This window comes from Gymnoscopelus braueri (assembly GCF_963280865.1).
Source record: "Gymnoscopelus braueri genome assembly, chromosome: 24".
NCBI lineage: Eukaryota > Metazoa > Chordata > Actinopteri > Myctophiformes > Myctophidae > Gymnoscopelus > Gymnoscopelus braueri.
Window position 1 is genome coordinate 37,662,510 of NC_137626.1, and position 24,029 is coordinate 37,686,538.

Sequence of the window (24,029 nt, forward strand, 5' to 3'; positions counted from 1 at the left end):
TTGACTCAAAAGTAACAACAAAACAAAGTATTTCCTTGCTTACGGCAATGAAAGTATTCCATAAGTATTGGGCTGGGCGGACAAGATCGCCTCGGAAAACAATGACAGTAGTCCATAAGGTAACGGGAAGACTCGTCCCAAAACGCACTCACTCACCCCCATTCTATATACCGCTGGATTTGCCTGTAATCAGGGGCGTAGCACCAAATTCTGGGCCCTGGGGACAAAGATTAACTGTGGGCCCCCTAGTAACTCAGTCCCACTTCCCCGCCGTATTTGCCCCGGGGCGACTGTGTTTTGGGGCGAGTGTTTTGGTATTCCCCCGTTGTTGCGCCACAATAAACAAGGAAGCGCAGAGGATCAAATAAAATGACTTTTCGGTCATTGCATCGTCTATTTCTCACTTCAAATGTTTTCAAAAACATTCTTGAGAGCAACGTTTAGTTGTAAATTACATTGTTTGTTTGTTTACATGGCTGTCATGTTGGATAAAGCATAAAACCAAGCAGCGCAGGTTGATATGAGCAGGTGTTCTGAGTCTCTGATTACACAGTGGTCCGTTATTGAGCTCATCGGTCATTATCCAGAAATAATGACCGATGATTGACCAATGAGAATCGAGCATTCAACCAAAACGTGTAATAAGATAAAAATGTATATCTGCAAAGTAACTAGTAACTAAAGTTTTCAAATAATTGCAGTGGAGTAAAAGTACAATATTTTCCTCTGAGATGTATACGCCAGTAAAGTAAAAGTAAAACAATGAAGCAAAAAAGACATTCATTTACACAACACTGATGGTAGTGCTGTCAAACAAGTCTATGAAGCTATCTATGACATCTGCTATTTTTTTTTTTTACATAATCTTCTCTTCTGGGGGACCCTGGCACAAAACCTTTTCAGATGGGGGTCCGTGGCCAAATACATATCAATTTGTCCTTGGCATGAAAACATTTGAGAACTACTGCTCTAATCAAAAGCTTTGACATTTTAGAGAGAGATCAGCTGTGATAGTCCAGCTCAGTAAGCTGCAGAGTGTGGGGCCATGGACAGCGTGTACAGCCACTAATTAAAAAGAACACTAATTAAAGAGAGACAGAGGCAATCATTAGCCACTTTTTTCTACTAAACTTCCCATGAAAATGAGATTTTCTCATTTGATTGCGTAAGGTGCAGGCAAATGCACGTCGTTTTACGGCGCGGGTTCTTTTATATAGTCCATACAGTGTGTGTGTGTGTGTGTGTGTGTGTGTGTGTGTGTGTGTGTGTGTGTGTGTGTGTGTGTGTAATGAGGAGTGACAGTCCACTTATGAAGAGCGGCTATGCCCCCTGACTTTAATTCCCTTTCGTTTCGTTTCGATCAGTGTGACAGGCACGCACACACACACACATACGTATGGATTTTCGGGCAGTATCTATACAAATTCCTATTTCAGCAGAGCCCACCAACGTTCTCATTTTAACTGTACACTCCCTCTTTTCTGACCACCCGCCCGCCTCCCCCTCTCTCTCTCTGTGTCTAGCAGTGTCAGTGGTGTAAAGTAACTGAGTACATTTACTCAAGTACTGTACTAAAGTATAATTTTGAGGTACTTTTACTTTACTGGAGTATTTCAAATGTTCAATACTTCTAGTTCTACTCCACCTCATCTCAGAGGCAAATAGTGTACTTTTACTCCACTACAATTATTAGAAAACTTTCGTTACTACTGCAGTTACTTTGCGGCCATAAATGATTAGATTATAAAACATACATTAACCACTTTAGCCCTATTTTATACCTAGGCTATTTGAAAATATTTTCAAACATTTAGTACTTTCACTTTTGGTACTTTAAGTATATTTTGATGCCAATACTTTTGTACCTTTACTCCAGTATCATTTTGAACACAGGCTTTTTACTTGGTAGAGAGTATTGCTACTTTTACGTAAGTAAAATATCTGGGTACTTTTTCCACCACTGCTCTCTCTCCCTCCGTCTCTCTCTCCCTCTCTCTCTCTCTCTCTCTCTGTAAAAGTCTTAATGGACAGAGGGGGAAATGACAGCGTCGCAACAGCCGGCTGAAAGCCAGCGGTACAGTTTGCATATTAATGGCGCGGCGGCTTTGGGGCGAGCTTGACAGCCCCCCCTCCCCACCCCCGCCTGTACGGTGTGTGTGTGTGTGTCTGGGGGGGGTTGGCATACCGGCGTAATGGCTGCCGCTAATGCTAATGCAAGGGCCCCCCCGAGGCGCCGCCGCTGAATAGGGGGGACCGGAGTGACAGCTGAGGCGGCGCTAAGTGGAGTACAGGTATAAAAAGTGCTACATCTGTTAATGACGACGACTGCTGGAAAGAAAGAAACTGTCTGGAAGAGGACCGGGGAGGAGGGAGGGAGGGAGGGAGAGGTATATGAAAGAAGAGAGAGTCGGAGATTAAAAGACGTGGTACAGTTAAAGGGATAGTACACCCAAAAAAATCGATTAGTCACCCCATGGAGACTTGAATTCATGGAAATGTTTTTGTTTTTGTCGCATTCCTAAGCCAATAATTTTGATGACCCGCGGACCGGTATGCAGCGGTTCCGGTAGGAGACACAAAGGAGACTCTTTGTGTCTTTTGAGGTACTTTTAAACTTTCGTTACTAGCTACTTTTTGGCCATAAATGATATTAGATTATAAAACATACATTAACCACTTTAGCCCTATTTTATACCTAGGCTATTTGAAAATAACCGATCTACGAGATCACAACGCGACGCGTTGTGAGCTTGTAGATCGGCTATTTTCAAACATGTTAGGACTTTCACTTTTGGTATATTTAATTATATTTTGAAGCCAATACTTTTGTACCTTTACTCCAGTATCATTTTGAACACAAGCTCTACCGGAACTGTAAATGTAAGCTGATTGTATGACGTTGTGCATAGTAGTGTATATCTGTCTGTTTTCTTAAATGTCATCATGATTTGAGTGAGTGGGGATCTCATTTGACAACCTTTATTTTTTTGTGCTTTTACCAGCGATCCTGTTTAGAGGACCTTTTATTGTGAATTGTACTTCCATGTACTGTTTCCATGTCTTTCTAAATAAAGTGCTTCAATCAATCAATCAAACCGCTGCCGGTCATCAAATTATTGGCTTAGGAATGCGACAAGAACAAAAAAATCACACCCAGTGTGAAGTGGGCGGTGTGGTCACAGTGGTCATCACAGTGATGGAAGTTCACTTAAAGAAAAGTAATATTGTGGACCAACCATTGTACACCCCTAACTTTAAAAAAAACATAAATGTGTTTTTTTTTTCAATTTTTTTTTTAAAAAAACAAAACATAAATGTGTTTTTTTTAAGTGCATAGTCCTATTTATAGGGCTATGCACATGTGTCATGTTTCACTAGCCAATCACAGTCCTGAATAGACTGTGATTGGCCAATCACGGTGCAGGGTTAGGGGGGTACACTGGTGGCCAATCACAGCGCAAATCACAGCGCAAAAATTTCAAAAAAAACAAACATAAATGTGTTTTTTTTAAGTGCATAGTCCTTTTTATAGGGCTATGCACATGTGTCATGTTTCACTAGCCAATCACAGTCCTGAATAGACTAATTGGCCAATCACGTGCAGGGTTAGGGGGGTACACTGGTGGTGGCCAATCACAGCGCAGGGTTTGGGGGTGCAATTTCCAAACCTCACATATAGGGGCGGTTTCACCGCCCAAAAATATCTATGAATTCAAGTCTCCATGGGGTGACTAAACGATAGGAAAAAAGTCACTTGGGGGTGAACTATCCCTTTAAGCCATGATTTAAGCCACAAATATAGTTTGTTGCAAGCAGGTATCGCGTACCAAGAAATAGCTGATCGACAAGCTCAGGAGGCTATTTTTTTTATGCGACACAGCACACGACAAACTATGCAGTAAATCAGTGATAAACGATGATTTAGAGAGTAGGGAAGGCGTATAGGCCTGCTATCAACCTACGGTATTATCACTGCGATCACCGGTCGCTCGCTACTAGCTACTGGTTGCTTAGTTAGGAGGTCAAATGTTTACCCCCTAAGGCATTCTGGGAAGTGGGAGGCACTGTATCTTTGGCAGTAGTGAGGACTCCACTCGAGTGACTTGGGTCTCGAGTCAAGACGTCTCTGCTCACAAGTTCTCCTATACCCTGGTGTAATGTAACTAAGTGCATTTAGTCAAGTACTGCACTTTTTGAGGTATTTTTTGGGCGGTGTAGCCGCCCCTATAAGTGGGGTTGGGACACCTCATTAGTACACCCTTCGCTGTACTGTGATTGGCTCATAACTAGTACACCCCTAGCATTAGTACACCCCTAGCTGTACTGTGATTGGCTGACTCTATTGGCTGACTCTATTCAGCACTGTGATTGGCTAGCGAGACACATGATGAAATTGATAACCTACAAATAGGACTATGCACTTTAAAAAAAAACTTTTTTTTTAAGTGAGCTTCCATCACTGTGATGACCACTGTGATGACCACACCGCCCACTTCACACTGGGTGTGATTTTTTACTTTACTGGAGTATTTCCTAATTTCAGTACTTTTACTTCTACTCCACTACACCTCAGAGACAAATAGTGCTTTTACTCCACTACAATTATTTGAATATTTTAGTTACTAGTTTACTTTATAGATTTTGATTATTATTACAAAACATACAAAAACCACTTCAGCCCTATATACATTTCGGCCATTTGAAAATAGCCGATCTACAAGCTTGTAGATCTGCTATTTTCAAAATATTTTTATACATTTGAAAACGTGAAATGGGACATTCTGCATAATAAGTACTTTCTACTTTTGGTTTTCTAAGTACATTTTAATACCAATACTTTTGTACTTTTACTCAAGTACATTTTAAATTCCGGACTTTTAATTGTATTGGAGTATTTATACATTGCAGTATTGCAGTGTTGTTTTCGTCAACGATGACGAAGACGATATGATTTCGTCAACGCCTCTTTTTTTCATGACGAAGACGTAACGTTGACGTGCTAAACATAGCTCTTTAATGACTAAAATATGACGAGACGAATGTGTGTTTTCGTCGACGAGAAGATACGAGACGAAAATGTTATTGGGTGGGACGTTCAAAATGCATTGAAGAGATCAAAATAATATAGCGATATTATTTCAATGAGGGAATAGTAGCCAATCACACGGAGGGTTCTAGGATGCATAGCAACATCCGGCTCTGTGATTGTTTTTTTTTGGCTCTGTGATTGGCTGGGATACCGGCCCGGTCCTTTCAGTATTGCCAGGTTTTTCTATTATAAGTTTCCACCAAGAACTTTATTTGAAAATAGCAGATCTACAAACTCACAACGTGTCGCCCTTAATGCGACACGTTGTGAGCTTGTAGATCTGCTATTTTCAAATAACTGATGTATACAGTAGGTTTAAGTACTAATTTGTAAGTGCTCATGTGGCCCATAGTTGCTTCTTTTGGGCTTGTTTTCCTAGACCTGGTTGCTTGTTTCTTTCACAGAATCTGGCAACACTGACACCGGCTTCACGTTTAGTTGTTGTTGTTGTTGTCACAGGCACACACACTGACTGTGGGTCACTGATCACACTCACACACACACACGTAATCGATGGACCATGGCTTCAGCGTCAACCATGGTGGGGCTTGGTGGTCGGAGAAAAAGAGAGGATTTATGGACATATTTTAAATATTATCCAGCAGAAAATAAAACGGAATGCTTTGTGTCTGGAGGAGACGAAGGTACACACTGTGGCTTCAAAATAGGTGGGAAGAATACCACCAACCTCAAGAGGCACCTGAAGAATAAACATGAGGCTATTTTTGCGACGGTAAGTTGTTTGCAACAAGTTCTGTTAACAAAGCATTATGCATATGGTAGCTTTAGTCAAGATTAGGGTTGGGATACGTTTTAGTAAGGTTAAAGTTTTCCATAACACTTACGGCGCAAATGAATGGTACTGCAGTGCTAGTTGTAGCTTAGCTAATCATGAATGGGGCTTCTAGCTCAGAGCTAAAGTTGGCTTCGTTAAACCAACTTCAATTCATTTAGCATGTTATGAATAAAACCTTTAGGGATTTATGGACGGGCAGCAAGTGAAATTCTTTGAACCAGTTTGAGTGACTGGGCAACACGGAGGGAAATGTAGCTTTTCAGACCTGTTGCTGGTCCCTATGTCCAAATAAACAGCAGCTTAACATTAGCAGCATGTTTAGCCAATATTTATATTCTGGGACAGCGTGGTCGTCTATTTGTATTTATAGCATGTTTATGTTAAATCGGCACGGCACGTTGCAATGTGTTATGGTCAGGTTCAGTTATGTGTGCTCTATTATTAGTACACGTCGAGTCTGCTAGCTTTTAGGCTAAAGCCTTTAGCCACAAGGGTACGTCAGTGACGTCACACAGCCCCAGGCCCAGACAGTTTTCTGAGCACTTTGTCTTCCGTATGAAAGTGACGTCACGTGCAAATCCTTAGTTTACTGTGTGTTTGTCTATATCTCGTCAAAACCGAGAGACGTGAGAGTTTGAGTTATAATAATATATATAATTTAAGATATGATTGTGCTAACAGTATTATCATAAAATATATCGCAGTTTAAAGATTTAAATTATGGGATAATAACAATACATATATATGCATATCAATAGGCTAGTTAGTTGTATTGTTATAATCCCATCATTTAAATATTCAAACTGCAATATATTTTATGATAATACAGTTAGTACAATTATATCTTAAATAATATATATTATTATAATACTGTTTTAATCTAATAGTCATATCTATCAACTCATGCATATTGTTATTGCTGCAACAGCACCTGCATTTCACCACAGGTCAATAAAGATCCATCTATCTATCTTTGCAATATAATAATATTTTATTGACATGTCTCCTGTCCATATTAAATAATATATATTATTATTATAATACTGTACAGCACAGTCATATCTGTCTTGATCTGTAGGCATTTACAGGAGGTCTACTATGTACTCAGAGTAATTGGCCCTTTGTGTTTTTCCATATACAGATCCCAGAGAACAGAACTCCAAAATTGAAACCTGGTTGTCCTCGTGGAGCTGGAGCTCAGTCATCCATCGAAGCAGCCTTCGCCGCAGCATCCAAATATAGCTTGAACTCTCTGTAGCAACGTGTAAAAGAAAAGGCAATCGCTCTCTGGATTGGACGCACAGGTCTACCTGCTTGCACAGTTGAGGATGAAGATTTCATCCTCATGGTGGAGACCTTTGATAAGAGGCTAACCATACCCAAGAGAACAAAAGTAAACAACTTAATTGACAAGCTGTAAAATTACGAAAAACAAAAATTCAAAGAGCGACTTGCCACAGCACACAAAATAACAATCGGAATGGACATGGTCCAAAAAAGGTCTCACAGCGTCATTTCTGGCAATTAGTGCATGCTATTATTGCACTGAGGAGAACAAAGCACAGCACAGTATGTATAACCTTATAACCTCAGTTACCTCACACTTTTTTTTTTGAGAGTGTTTGCACTTTGCAGCTGGCAGCCTGGCACAAGGTCAATATGCGCCACTCATCTATTGCTCATATTTAGGGCATGTCTGTGTCGAGTGTGTTCATTGCACTTTTGAAATAAAGCCACAATCGCCAAAGAAATAATGTTTTGTGTCTTGACTGGAGTATAATGAACTTTCATTCCACTCACTCACTGTTACCACTTTATCTGTGTGTATAAAATGCACAATCCGGTAACCCTTCCTTTTACAGTACGGTAATTACCAGGTAATAACCAGGTAATTAACAGGTAATTACCAGGTAATAATAAGTATTTACCAGGTAATTACCTGGTAACTAATATGTAATTTACCCAGTAATAACCAGGTAATTGCTAGGTAACTACCAGGTAATAATAAGTAATTAACAGGTAATTACCAGGACATTACATAATAAGTACCAGGTAAATTACTCAGTAGTTACTAGATAATTACCAAGTATTTTCCTGACAACTACCAGGTAGTTACCAGGTAATAATAAGTATTTATCGGGATTACCAGGTAATTACATGGTAACTACCAACAAAATTACTCAGTAGTTACTAGGTAATTGCAAAGTATTTTCCTGACAACTACCAGGTAATTATTTGTTAATAATAAGTTAATGTTTTTTAATGACATGGTAATTACATAGTAACTACCAGGTAAACTACTCAGTAGTTACTAGATAATTATCAAGTTATTGTCATGACAACTACCAGGTAGTTACCAGGTAATAATAAGTATTTATTGTGTGATTACCAGGTAATCACATGGTAATTTCCAGGTGAAATACCCATTAGTTACCAAGTAATTACCAGGTTTTTTCCTGACAACTACCACGTAATTATTAGGTAATAGTAAGTATTTATTGTTTAATTACATGGTAACTACCAGGTAAATTACTCAGTAGTTACTACGTAATTGCCAAGTATTGTCCTGACAACTACCAGGTACTTAATAGGTAATAGCAAGTATTTATTGTTTAATTACATGGTAACTACCAGGTAAATTACTCAGTAGTTACTAGATATTACCAAGCATTTTCATGACAATTACCAGGTAATTCTAAGTATTTATTGTGTGATTACCAGGTAATTACCTAGCAACTACCAGGTATTTACTTGATAATTACCTGGTAGTTACCCAGAAATGATATATCCTCCACTGTCTATTACCCTGTCAATTTGCTTAAATGTGACCGTGTTGGCCATGTAATTACCTGGTACTTATCTGGTAAATACCACCTACTTAACTGGTATTTACAAGATATTTCAATGACGACTACCAGGTATTTACCTGGTAATTACTCAATATTTACCCAATAACTAGCAAATAGTTACCTGGTAATTAGTCAAACATTATCAGGTAAAACCTTAAGAGTTACCATGTAACTAAGGGTCAACTGTACTGTAAAAGGAGGTGTGGTTTGTTGCCATGATATTACCTGGTACTTACCACCTAATTAACTGGTATTTACAAGATATTTCAATGACAACTACCAGGTATTTACCTGGTAATTACTCAATATTTACCCAATAACTAGCAAATAGTTACCTGGTAATTAGTCAAACATTATCAGGTAAAACCTTAAGAGTTACCATGTAACAAAGGGTCAACTGTACTGTAAAAGGAAGTGTGGTTTGTTGCCATGATATTACCTGGTACTTACCTGGTAAATACCACCTAATTAACTGGTATTTACAAGATATTTCAATGACAACTACCAGGTATTTACCTGGTAATTACTCAATATTTACCCAATAACTAGCAAATATTTACCTGGTAATTAGTCAAACATTATCAGGTAAAACCTTAAGAGTTACCATGTAACTAAGGGTCAACTGTACTGTAAAAGGAAGTGTGGTTTGCTGCCATGATATTACCATGTGCTTACCTGGTAATTGGTGCTGTAGTTACAGGTACGGTAGTTTTGGACGTGTTAACTGGCAACAACTCAGATATTGAACCAATTAAAAAACCCAATAACCTGGTATTTACCCAGTAATTCGAAATGTGTAACACATACATTCCAATAAATGATGAAGTAAAACCTTGCAAGTTACCCAGAAAGTAAGGTGGACCTGTACTATTAAAATGAAGCCTTGTTTGTTTCCCTGCTATCGTTACAGGTCTCGGGTCAAAGACTCATAGGCAGATAAGTATTGCTACTGGAAAGCCCTGGTAAGGCCTGTTAAAACAGGGATAAAATTAAAGACACTGATGATGACATCTTTCTCCAGCAAGCCTAAACAGCAGAATGTATTAATTCACAACCTATAGAGAGTGCCAAAAATCCTGAAGGGGGCGTCAACAAGTGTCTTTTGGTAGCTGCGGACATCTTTGAGGGGTAAAAACCAGGTTGACTTAACATTGCCCAATGCCACGCCCAATGCCTCGCCCCCGCAGGCTGATTTGCCCCTTCTGCTGGTGACGACACGTTGGCACGCTTAATATATAGTTTCTTCTTATCTTGTTTTCTTTTTCTCTTTTTTCCCCCTCAATATCAATCAAAAAATACATAGTTACAATATTCTCTTTTATTTTCAAATACATTACATTTCAATAGCTTTCACATTTAGTTACAATAACCATATTTCAGTTACTTTTACATTTCAGTTAGACCAAAACACAAGAAAATGCTCTTTCCCCATCTGCCAAAACATAAATCTTAAAGAAAATTAAATGTACATTCACTTTCTGGTATGGAATAGGGGACCATAATATAAAATAAAAGCTCAGCTTCATCTTGTAAAATTATATCACATTACTCACATCAATAAAGGAATTACAATTAAACCAATAAACATCAGTTACAGTAAAATCCCATTCATCAAAAACAACAAAACAAATAATCAAATTAAAATAATCAGGACTAATACAAATACATTATTTTAACACAAATAAATATCTCTTCACATAGAAATGGCATAACACAGCTACACCTAAAACATGTGCTATTTGGCCTGTATACAGCAATGGCAGCCTCCAGTAGTGAATACAAGTCACATGCATTAAAAAAAAGTATATAGCTACAGTTTACAATTTACACCAAAGTGCATCTCAGTGTGCACAAACACAGGATAAGTGTTTAACACTACTCCCAATAACATTCAGCATGTACCAGCTGTGCAAAGAAACAATCAGCTCAGTTAATTCATTACACATTAACACTTAAAATCTAAATTAGCATGCTATCGTTTGTAGCTTAAGTCAATGACATTTTCCTGTTTGTTTACTAGCATTAGCAGCTACCGTTAGCATCAGCAATGAACAAGCCTCTCACCATGCTGGTATTTCTCCGCAAACATCAAACATCAAACATCAAAACATCAAGTTGTTTATGCCTAAAACAGTTGCTGGAACTGATTTTGGCTTGACTTAATCAATTTCTTTATTTTTATACAAACTACTGGCTTGTGGCTTGACCCAGTAGCTGCTCTGCTCTGTTCGCTCAGAAGCAGTGTTGCCAGCTACTGTGAGAGAAATAAGCAACCAGGTCTAGGAAAACAAGCCCAAAAGAAGCAACTAGGCCACATGAGCATTTTAAACCTACTGCTATTTGTGAGCTTGTAGATCTGCTATTTTCTCTTTATCTTGAAATAAAATGTGCAATATTTGGAAGATTCAGTTGGGGGGTTATACATATTAATTTGGGGATCCTTGTGAAAATGTTTGAGAACTTCTGGTTTGAATAATAATAATAAAAATTGATGCAAGCCAAATAAGCAACTACACTTCAAAAACAAGCCCCAAAAAACGCAACCCACAACTACCAAAATGTACAAGCGACTTTACAGAAAAACAAGCCCAAGTTTTGCTTATAAAAAGCGGACATGGCAACACTGGTCGAGGAAGTAACGTGCTCTGCACACAGGACGTGGCTGGAACAGGAAGTGACATTTTCAGAATAGCTTCTCACTAGTGTTGCCATGTCTACTTTTTATAAGCAACTTTGGGCTTGTTCTTCTGTAAAGTTGTTTATACATTTTGGTAGTTGTGTGTTGCGTTTTTTGGGGCTTGTTTCTAAAGTGTAGTCCCCCTATGGGGGCGTATCCATTTTTAAGGCATTATTATTATTATTATTCAAACCAGAAGTTCTCAAAGATTTTCATGTCACAAGGATCCCCAAATTAATATGTATAACCCCCCATCTGAATCTTCCAAATATTGCGCATTTTATTTCAAGATAAAGAGAAAATAGCAGATCTACAAGCTCACAAATAGCAGTAGGTTTAAAGTGCTCATGTGGCCTAGTTGCTTCTTTTGGGCTTGTTTTCCTAGACCTGGTTGCTTATTTCTCTCACAATAGCTGGCAACACTGCTTCTGAGCGAACATAGCAGAGCAGCTACTGGGTCAAGCCACAAGCCAGTAGTTTGTATAAAAATAAAGAAATTGATTAAGTCAAGCCAAAATCAGTTCCAGCAACTGTTTTAGGCATAAACAACTCGATGTTTTGATGTTTGCGGAGAAATACCAGCATGGTGAGAGGCTTGTTCATTGCTGATGCTAACGGTAGCTGCTAATGCTAGTAAACAAACAGGGAAATGTCGTTGACTTATGCTACAAACGATAGCATGCTAATTTTGATTTTAAGTGTTCATGTGTAATGAATTAACTGAGCTGATTGTTTCTTTGCACAGCTGGTACATGCTGAATGTTATTGGGAGTAGTAGTGTTAAACACTTATCCTGTGTTTGTGCACACTGAGATGCACTTTGGTGTAAATTGTAAACTGTAAAAGCTATATACTTTTTTTACTGCATGTGACTTGTATTCACTACTGGAGGCTGCCATTGCTGTATACAGGCCAAATAGCACATGTTTTAGGTGTAGCTGTGTTATGCCATTTCTATGTGAAGAGATATTTATTTGTGTTAAAATAATGTATTTGTATTAGTCCTGATTATTTTAATTTGATTATTTGTTTTGTTGTTTTTGATTAATGGGATTTTACTGTAACTGATGTTTATTGGTTTAATTGTAATTCCTTTATTGATGTGAGTAATGTGATATCATTTTACAAGATGAAGCTGAGCTTTTATTTTATATTATGGTCCCCTATTCCATACCAGAAAGTGAATGTACATTTAATTTTTTTTAAGATTTATGTTTTGGCAGATGGGGAAAGAGCATTTTCTTGTAAAAGTAACTGAAATATGGTTATTGTAACTAAATGTGAAAGCTATTGAAATGTAATGTTTTTGAAAATAAAAGAGAATATTGTAACGATGTATGTTTTGATTGATATTGAGGGGGAAAAAAAGAGAAAAAGAAAACAAGATAAGAAGAAACTATATAGGTTGTGAATTAATACATTCTGCTGTTTAGGCTTGCTGGAGAAAGATGTCATCATCAGTGTCTTTAATTTTATCCCTGTTTTAACAGGCAATACTTATCTGCCTATGAGTCTTTGACCCGAGACCTGTAACAATAGCAGGGAAACAAACAAGGCTTCATTTTAATAGTACAGGTCCACCTTACTTACTGGGTAACTTGCAAGGTTTTACTTCATCATTTATTGGAATGTATGTGTTACACATTTCGAATTACTGGGTAAATACCAGGTTATTGGTTTTTTTAATTGGTTCAATATCTGAGTTGTTGCCAGTTAACACGTCCAAAACTACCGTACCTGTAACTACAGCACCAATTACCAGGTAAGCACATGGTAATATCATGGCAGCAAACACAAAACACAAAGCACACTTCCTTTTACAGTACAGTTGACCCTTAGTTACATGGTAACTCTTAAGGTTTTACCTGATAATGTTTGACTAATTACCAGGTAAATATTTGCTAGTTATTGGGTAAATATTGAGTAATTACCAGGTAAATACATGGTAGTTGTCATTGAAATATCTTGTAAATACCAGTTAATTAGGTGGTAAGTACCAGGTAATATCATGGCAACAAACCACACTTCCTTTTACAGTACAGTTGACCCTTAGTTACATGGTAACTCTTAAGGTTTTACCTGATAATGTTTGACTAATTACCAGGTAACTATTTGCTAGTTATTGGGTAAATATTGAGTAATTACCAGGTAAATACCTGGTAGTCGTCATTGAAATATCTTGTAAATACCAGTTAAGTAGGTGGTATTTACCAGATAAGTACCAGGTAATTACATGGCCAACACGGTCACATTTAAGCAAATTGACAGGGTAATAGACAGTGGAGGTTATATCATTTCTGGGTAACTACCAGGTAATTATCAAGTAAATACCTGGTAGTTGCTAGGTAATTACCTGGTAATCACACAATAAATACTTAGAATTACCTGGTAATTGTCATGAAAATGCTTGGTAATATCTAGTAACTACTGAGTAATTTACCTGGTAGTTACCATGTAATTAAACAATAAATATTTGCTATTACCTATTAAGTACCTGGTAGTTGTCAGGACAATACTTGGCAATTACCTAGTAACTACTGAGTAATTTACCTGGTAGTTACCATGTAATTAAACAAATAAATATTTACTATTACCTATTAATTACCTGGTAGTTGTCAGGACAACACTTGGCAATTACCTTGTAACTACTGAGTAATTCACCTGGTAGTTACCATGTAATTAAACAATAAATACTTACTATTACCTAATAATTACGTGGTAGTTGTCAGGAAAAAACCTGGTAATTACTTGGTAACTAATGGGTATTTCACCTGGAAAGTACCATGTGATTACCTGGTAATCACACAATAAATACTTATTATTACCTGGTAACTACCTGGTAGTTGTCATGACAATAACTTGATAATTATCTAGTAACTACTGAGTAGTTTACCTGGTAGTTACCATGTAATTACCATGTCATTAAAAAATATTAACTTATTATTAACAAATAATTACCTGGTAGTTGTCAGGAAAATACTTTGCAATTACCTAGTAACTACTGAGTAATTTTGTTGGTAGTTACCATGTAATTACCTGGTAATCACAATAAATACTTATTATTACCTGGTAGTTACCTGTTAATTACCTGGTTATTACCTGGTAATTACCGTACTGTAAAAGGAAGGGTTACCCACAATCCTTAGTAGATCAGCAAGGACAGCACAGCAGCATTGCATCTTGATTCTTCATCAATGGGGAAGTCTAGGCTAGAGCTATCAATCTGGTAGGGAATCTAGTTAATATACAAAAGGGTTAAGAGAGTTAACCGTTGCTTTATGATTGCAATTGCAACACTTTATACAACCTGTCAACCTTGATTCCAATGTCTAATACCTGTATTGTTGGCTTAATTTAAAGACTTTTTCGCTGTGACTAAAACTAATGACTAAATATGCACTAAAACCTTTTGAGTTTTCGTCGACTAAAACTAGACTAAAACCTTTTTGAGTTTTTGTCGACTAAAACTAGACTTAAACCTTTTTGAGTTTTCGTCGACTAAAACTAGACTTAAACCTTTTTGAGTTTTCGTCGACTAAAACTACACTTAAACCTTTTTGAGTTTTCGTCGACTATAACTAGAGTCTAGACTAAAACCTTTTGAGTTTTCGTCGACTAAAACTAGACTAAAACTATAAAGGATATAAATGACAAATTTGACTAAAACGAAGATGCATTTCGTCCAAAAGACTAAGACTAAATCTAAAATGCCTGCAAAAAACAACACTGCAGTATTGATACTTTTACTTAAGTAAAAACAAAAAATACTTTTTCCACCACTGCCCCTAAGGCATTCTGGGAAGTGGGAGGCACTGTATCTTTGGCAGAAGTGAGGACTCCACTCAAGTGACTTGGGTCTCGAATCAAGACATCTCTGTTCACAAGTTCTTCTATACCACTGCTACGCTGGCGACACTCAACCGCTTCTCTCTGACTGACATCTCACGGTGGATGTCTTCTCACCACTCGCTCAAGCTCAACGCAGACGACACTGAGCTTCTCTTCCTCCCGGGAAAGTACTGCCCAATGCACAATCTTTCCATTTCCAGCTGTCCTTCAAAGCAGTGTTGATTTCTTCGATTAAAACTATGCCAAAAAAATGTCCGTCGACTACCTTTTGTCACTGACGACTAGATAAAAACTAAGCTATGATGACTAAAACTATGACTAAATATGACAATTTCGTCAACAAATAAAAACTAGACTAAAATGTTAGTGAGGGACTAGTGGAGAAGAGATCCAGTAGAACTAAGAAAATTAAGTCATTTTATGTTTGGTAGCGCTCAGGTGTGCGCTCTGAAAATAGCCGATGTAGAAGCTCACAACGCCTGTCGCTGCGACGCGTTGTGAGTTTGTAGATCTGCACACTATGTGTGCATATTGTGAGCTTGTAGATCTGCTATTTTCACTAGATTAGAAACAGGGCTTAAGTGGTTAATTCATAATGTTACTTTTTTCCCTTCCTAGAAAGGGAGTCAAAAGTGCAATATTTTGTCTTTGAAATGTAGTGGAGTGAAAGTCATAAGTATCCAAAAATACTAACAAAGTACTAAAATGTACTTTAAGTACAGTACTTAAAGTAAATGTACTTCATTACTGTCCACCACTGATAAAAGGTGGGGGGGGGGGGGCGGGGGCTGGGTCATGGCAGGCCAACAGATTTATGAGGTGAATCGCACACCAGCAACTTCATCATCATTTGGCTTTGTGTACCATAACAGAGAGAGTGTGTGTGTGTGTGTGTGTGTGTGTGTGTGTGTGTGTGTGTGTGTGTGTGTGTGTGTGTGTGTGTGTGTGTGTGTGTGTGTGTGTGTGTGTGTGTGTGTGTAGTCACCCCCCCCTCCCCTCTCCCTCTGTGTCACTCTCCACATTCATCACATCAGTACGAATATTCATAAGGTCTGGTGGCCGCTGTCTCAAGATGGGGGGTTAATGAACTGTGTGTGTGTGTGTGTGTGTGTGTGTGTGTGTGTGTGTGTGTGTGTGTGTGTGTGTGTGTGTGTGTGTGTGTGTGTGTGTGTGTGTGCTTTATAATCAAATCACAGCTGCCCCCTCATCTCCGCCCTCATCAACCACCAGTGGCGCTTTCTCAGACGTTACTAATGCTAACACGCTTTTTTTCCGCGCGCCAACAAGCCCGTTCCGCGCAGGTAGGGGGCCGCCACGCGCACGGTTGTGTGGGTGTGTGTCTTTGTGTGTGTGTGTGTGTGTGTGTGTGTGTGTGTGTGTGTGTGTGTGTGTGTGTGTGGAATTAGCAGTCAGGGGGCCCAGCCCAGATGAAGAGGTCTGGCCTTGTGGCTACGCAGAGCGCTAGGCGGACAAATAACTAGCCATTATCTCTCATTAGCATCCGCGGCTAACACAAGGCCCACGCTGTGTTGCTGGATAGGGGCGACTCCTGGGTGATTGATGGCGCAGCGGCTAGCGCAACAAAAAGGAAAAATACACAATGGTGGAAGAAGGACTATGATTTTTTTTACATAAAGTAGCAATACCACAATGTAGAAATACTCCGTTAGAAGCAATTCAAATTCACTTGAGTAAATGTACAGACATTTTGGCATCCAAATATACGTTTAGTAATTTTTGGGAAAATAGCAGATCTATAAGCTCACAAGGTGAGCTTGTAGATTGGCTGTTTTCAAACAGCGACATTATAAAATAGGGTTTAAATGGTTAATGTGCGTTTTGTATTGATAATCTAAACCTGAAAAGTAACTAGTAACTAAAGTTGTCAAATATTTGTAGTGGGGTAAAAGTACAATAGTTGCAGATGCAGCTGAATAGAAGCATAACGTATCGAAAAACGGAAATACTCAAGTAAAAGTCACCTCATACCTCAACATTGTACTTATGTACAGTAGGCTACTTGAGTAAATGTACTTAGTTACTTTCCACCACTGAAAAACCAAAAAAAAACAAGAGTAAAGATAGAATCGTCCCCACGGTGGGGGGAAGGTGCTAACAAACGTAGACAAACAAAAGAACGGGGGGCCTAATCAAAAATTCCAGCCATGCCTCATTAATCTATATGACAGCCGGCGGTATTTGGTGGGTGCCAGATAAGTGCTGTGAGTGACATGTTATGGAATATCAGGTGCATTCATTCGACGTTCCTCTGACATCTTTTCATCAACGCAAAAACAATAGGAGGGACAAAATGAGAATTCAGATGACAAAGGCAGGGGGTGGGAGGGTGTTCTGGGGAAGCCGCCACAAACTGAATAAGTAAATAAAATGCATGAATAAATAAATACATGAATAAATAAAACGCGATCCACACAAAAAAAGGCAGAAGGCGCCGAGGTGGTGAAAAAAGTTGGATGCAAGCGGCAAAGTGTCAGGCTCAGCAAACCCGCGAGTCGCAAACCAACCACGACAAAGCTGATTTCACCTCACGTCAGGTGACAGAATTGGATCACACCGGAATACTAACCCATTAAGACCGGGAACGCATCTGTGTCATTTTTTTGATTTTAGCTATAATCATTATTTTATACTTTGGGCTATTCAAAAATAGATGATCTACAAGCTCATAGAGTGGCACCGAGTGCCACGCTACGAGCTTGTAGATCTGCTTTGTTTTATTTTATCGTGAACATTTGTCCAAATCTTTGAATATATATATTAAGCGAACATTTGTAACTCAAATCTTTGCTTTTGGAGGTCCCTGGAACGAAATATTTGACAAACGTTCGCTTTAAAAATATATACATTCAATAGATTTGGACCCATTTTCACGATTTTTCAAAAATTGCAGATCTACAAACTCATAGCGTGCCGCGCTATGAGCTTGTAGATCTGCTATTTTTTACATCTAAAAAAATTGACACAGATGCGTCCCTGGATCGAATGGGCTAAGTGCTGATCCGCCTTCCCTGAACTGTAAGCGATCATAAAGCGATCCATGTCTTGCATGTGCTGCGAATGCACGCCGAGGCTGCTAAGTCGGTCGTTTCACAGCTCTTTTTTTCATTTTCAAAATCTTTCAACAACTGCAAAAATAATTCAAAACTATTTCAAAGATAGCTGATCAACAAGCTCACAATGCGTCGCAATGAGACTTTGTACATGTATTTATTTATTGTTATGTTGCATATGGCTTTCAAGGCTCACTCCAGCTTTTGTGACATGCAAGTCCTTTGCAGTGGTGTAAAGTAAGTACAAAGTACATTTACTCAAGTACTGTACTAAGTTCAATTTTGAGGTACTTTTACTTTACTGGAGTATTTCCAATTGTCTATACTTTTACTTCTACTCCACTACATCTCAGAGGCAAATATTGTACTTTTACTCCATTACAATTATTTGAAAACTTTAGTTACTAGTTACTTTGCAGATATAAATTATTACGTTATAAAACATACATTAACCACTTAAGCCCTATTTTATACCTAGGCTATTTGAAAATAGCCGATCTACAAGCTCACAAGCGTTGTGAGCTTGTAGATCTGCTATTTGCAAACATTTTAGAGTACATTTTGATACCAATACTTTTGCACTTTTACTCAAGTGAATTTTGAATTCCGGACTTTTACTTGTAACAGAGTACTTCTACATTGCAGTATTGGTACTTTTACTTAAGTAAAACATTTGAGTACTTTTTCCACCACTGGTCCTTTGTCTCTCAACCCCAAAAAAGGTGTTTTGATATATTTCTCTGTTGTTGAGATAGTATATTGGCCTATTCATGACTAGTATTAAAGTCAGATGGCTCTCAATATAGGCCTACTATTGAGAGACATAAATGCAATGTTGGCGTTCTCACTTCCTGTAGAATTTAATCAAATGTAATCAGTCCCATGCATATGGGAGTTACTCAGTGTTGCCAGATCTGCTTATTATAATTTCCCCGCAAGATTTTATTTGAATATAGCCGATCTACAAGCTCACAACGCGTCGCATTGCCACGCGTTGTGAGCTTGTAGATCTGCTATTTTCAAATAGCTGATGTATATGTTAAAGTGCTCATGTGGCCCATAGTCACTTCTTTTTGGGCTGGTTTTCCTAGACCTGGTTTCTTGTTTCTCTCATAGAATCTGGCAACACTGGAGTTACTTATAGATTATGGCACAATGGACCGACGTAATAAAAACAATCTGTGGCAGGTGTGGTATGTTTCATGTGATGTCATGGTGTTAAATATAAAGTTTTGAGAGGCATCTGACTACAATAACAATCATGGTTAAGCTGATATATCTCAATAATGGAAAATTATATTAAAACACATTTTTGGAAGAATTAAATCGTATCAAGAGTGACAAAGAACACATCACAAAGGCTTACATGCCCATTTAAAAGGTAAATAAATAAATAAAAAATACATTGGTTTAGCCCATTAAGACCAGGGACTCATCGGTGTCATTTTTTGATTTCTTTGGCTATTCAAAAAAAGCAGATCATAGTGCGGCACTGAGTGCCGCGCTATGAGCTTGTAGATCTGCTATTTATTTATTTTCAACCGTGAAAATGTGTTCAAATGTTTTAATATATATATTTACATTTTTAACTGAAATATTAGCTTCTGGGGGTCCCTGGAACAACATATTTTGAGATGGGGGGAGGTTCCGCGGACAAATACTGTAAATATAATTTTGGGGGTCCTTGACATGAAAAAAGTTTGAGAACCACTTATATTACAGCAACATAAGTTATTTTTTTTCAAAAAAAGAAGTGTTAGGATTTAGAAGACATGAGTTTTGAATAAAAAAAATCACTTTGAAAATATATAAATATATATATTTAATTTTTCAAAAATAGCAGATCTACAAGCTCATAGCACGGCACTCTGTGCCGCGCTATGAGCTTGTAGATCTGCTGTTTTTTGAATAGCCAAAGAAATAAAAAAATTACACAGAAAAGTGTTCCCGGTCTTAATGGCTTAATGATTTTCAATTCAGTCCCCCCCCAAAACAGTACCCTCCGCTCTTTACACACACCAAAAAAAAACGTACAGCTTGCAGGTTTTTGTTTTATTGCTCTATGAAGATCAGAATGGAACTTCACAAATCTATTATTTACCGACTTCTGTCTGTTCCCTTTCATCTCACAAAAGTGAACTGTGCTCAAACGCTGGTTATTATATTGCGACGTACAATGCCGGCTGAATACCGTTGATGTCGGGGAGAAACCTCATATCTCCATATTTCAACTTTGTACGTGTTTTTCATCAATTAATGCCCTGCTTCGTCGCAAAAATTGCCAATCTACAAGCTCATAGCTTGAGCATGTGGATCTGCTAGTTTTGAATCGATTAACCCAGGGGTCTTCAACAGGGGGTCCGGGACCCCTAGGGGGTCCTAGGGGGTCCTCAGAATTACTACAGGGGGTCCCCCAAATCTTGATAGGAATTTTTTTTTACATTACATTGACTGCCAATCACGTAGATCTACGCGAACCGCTTAAAAGCCGCCACGTGCCAATCGCGTAGATCTACGTGAAGTGAAAAAAAAAAAAACCTAATTTAAAAAAATCACACCCTGTGTGAAGTGGGCGGTGTCTTGCTAGCTAATCACAATACTGAATGGAGTCAACCAATCATGTACAAAAGATAAATACATTTATTGAAACACTCTTTATGATGGACGAAACCATAACTTGAAAAAAACAAATTTGTGTTTTTTTTCAAGTTATGGTTGCTTATATAGGGCTATGCACATGTGTCATGTGACACTGGCCAATCACAGTCCTGAATAGACTGTGATTGGCCAATCACAGCGCAGGATAATTCTACAAATTTCCTGGGCCCAGATCACAGCGCAGGAAAATGTACATTTTTCCAAATCTCACTTATAGGGGCGGTTTCACCGCCCAAAAAAAGGTTATATAGGGGGGGTCCCTGCTTCATCTCTCTCTCGGCTAGGGGGTCCCTGGCCTGAAAACGTTGAAGACCCCTGGTTTAACCCATTAAGACCGGGAACGCATCTGTGTGTCATTTTTAGATGTCTATGGCTATTCGAAAATAGCAGAAGAAGCTCATAGCGCGGCACCGAGTGCCGCGCTACGAGCTTGTAGATCAGCTATCTTTTTTTAATCGTGAACATTTGGAACTCAAATCTTTGCTTCGATCCAGGGGGGTCCCTGGAACAACTTATTTTGAGATGGGGGTCCGCGGCCTCAGGAATTAATGGGTTAAGAAGAGCTTGTGACTAAATAATAACTACATTGGAATACAGGTTCTTTTTCCTCCCCAATCTCCTGTAAAGTAACAGTTTTGGGACTTACGCGGTTTTGGCCCGACAGAGACGTATTATATACAATATTCCATTTCCATTTCATTTGAGCTTTCTTGCTGACTAAGTGTGTGTAATTCATCAGCGGCCTGCTGGCGGAGGGACTCATGAATATGGATGAGAGAGAGCAGTTTATTAGCACATCTTAGGAGTGCTTTATGGGAAATTAAGGAAGGTGAAATGAAATTGGCTCTTTGTAGAAATTGGACCGGACTCTCTCTCTCGCTCTAGTGGGTGTGTGTGTGTGTGTGTGTGTGTGTGTGTGTGTGTGTGTGTGTGTGTGTGTGTGTGTGTGTGTGTGTGTGTGTGTGTGTGTGTGTGTGTGTGTGTGTGTGTGTGTGTGTGTGTGTGTGTGTGTGTGTGTAGGTGTGTGTGGTTCTGTACTTGTGTGAGGGCCAAATGTCCCCACAAGTATAGTATGAGAAACAGACAGTTTTCCTGGTCCTCACAAGAGAAATGGTAGTTTTTGTGGTTAAAACAGATTTTTTGAGTTATGCTTACAATAAAAATGATTTATACTCAAGTTAGCCGGTGTCCTGCACCAAAAATGAGGGATCTCCACGCTTACCACGCGTTGTGAGCTTGTAGATCGGTTATTTCCGGCGTCAGGGTTAGGTTAATGTAAGAACTGCATACATGAACAAAACTGTCGAGGTCCACACATGTATAGCAATGCAAACGTCTGTGTGTGTGTGTGTGTGTGTGTGTGTGTGTGTGTGTGTGTGTGTGTGTGTGTGTGTGTGTGTGTGTGTGTGTGTGTGTGTGAGAATGTGAATGCTTGTGAGTGTGCATGTGTGTGCAATCTGTGCATGTGTGTGCATGTGTGCGTGCGTGTGTGTGCGTATGAACTTGAACTGCACCTCAACTCAACACCTAGTTCCTGAAGTCACTGTACGCAACTATTAGTTTGTGAAAACTCTGCAGTACTGCACGGTGCAGTTGCTTTCACAGAAACACAAATATCCCCCCAAAATGTGACGTTTCAGACTGACTCAGTGAAAACTGAAATGAACATGACAGCTCCATCTCACACCATCTATCCCCCTCCTTCTGATCTGATATAACGCTGAGAGAAAATGGAGGAGAGGAGAGGAGAGGAGAGGAGAGGAGAGGAGAGGAGAGGAGATCAAAGGGGAATTAGACACTTGGAAGCAGTGGTGGAAAGTAACATTTACTTAAGTACTGTACTTAAGTACAATTTTGAGGTATTTGTACTTTACTGGAGTATTTCCAATTGTCAATACTTTTACTTCTACTCCACAACATCTCAGATCCAAATATTGTACAATGCGATATGCGACGCATTGTGAGCTTGTAGATCTGCTATTTTCAAAAGATTTTTATACATTTGAAAACTTGTGAAATGGGACATTCTACACAACGAGTACTTTTACTTTTGGTACTTTAAGTACATATTGATACCAATACTTTTGTACTTTTACTCTAGTACATTTTTTAATTCCGGACTTTTACTTGTAACAGAGTATTTCTACATTGCAGTATTGATACTTGTACTTAAGTAAAACATTTTTATACTTTTTCTACCACTGGAGAGGAGAGGAGAGGAGAGGAGAGGAGAATATACTTGGAAGCATACATAAGCCAATTATTTTCGGGCACATCATCCTTGGATCCGGCCGTACCTTGTCTCTGTCGTCCACTAGGTCAGCCAGCAGGTCATCCATGTCCAGAATGCCTCCATCACAGTACTCCACATGATGGGTTTTCACTGACCACTCCCCACGCTGCACACACACACACACACACACACACACACACACACAGGAGAAAGGGGAAAAGTTAGCAAACTACGGTATATCCGGGGGTCGCTAAATGCCAGCAGACCAGAGCAGGGGTCTTCAATGTTTTTCAGCCCTACTTGACAGTGGTGGAAAGTAACTAAGTACATTTACTTAAGTACTGTACTTGAGTACAATTTTGAGGTATATGTACTTTACCTAAGTATTTCCATTTTCCAATACTTTTACTCCACTACATCTCAGAGGCAAATATTGTACTTTTACTCCACTAAATGTATTTGAAAACTTGAGTTACTAGTTATTTGTAGAGTTTGATTATTATTACGAAACATTCATTAACCACTTCAGCCTACATTTTGGCCTTTTGAAAATAGCAGATCTACAAGTTCACAATGCGTGAGAGAGAGAGAGAGAGAGAGAGAGAGAGAGAGAGAGAGAGAGAGAGAGAGAGAGAGAGAGAGAGAGAGAGAAAAAAAAGTGTGCCATTTGTTCACACAGACACAAGAGAAGCGATGTTGTTGTGTATGAATGAACTCACACAGTGGTTCAGTCACACACTAGGTTGTAAAGGTGTCTAATGCAAGCCAAGTAGGAGACAGTGGGAACGGTGCAGAGTGTGGGTGAGA

General features: G+C 38.7%; 1 protein-coding gene across 2 annotated transcripts in view; it reads right to left on the bottom strand.

Annotated features, from left to right (window-relative positions):
* The window catches only part of LOC308080147 (partitioning defective 3 homolog B-like), a 355,069-nt gene that overhangs the window by 312,297 nt on the left and 18,743 nt on the right, over window positions 1-24,029 (bottom strand). For both annotated transcript variants that reach the window (XM_080421925.1, XM_080421924.1), the window contains exon 2: window positions 23,287-23,388. In XM_080421925.1, coding sequence (XP_080278051.1) covers window positions 23,287-23,388 — 102 coding nt within the window. The remainder of the gene's footprint in view (window positions 1-23,286; window positions 23,389-24,029) is intronic.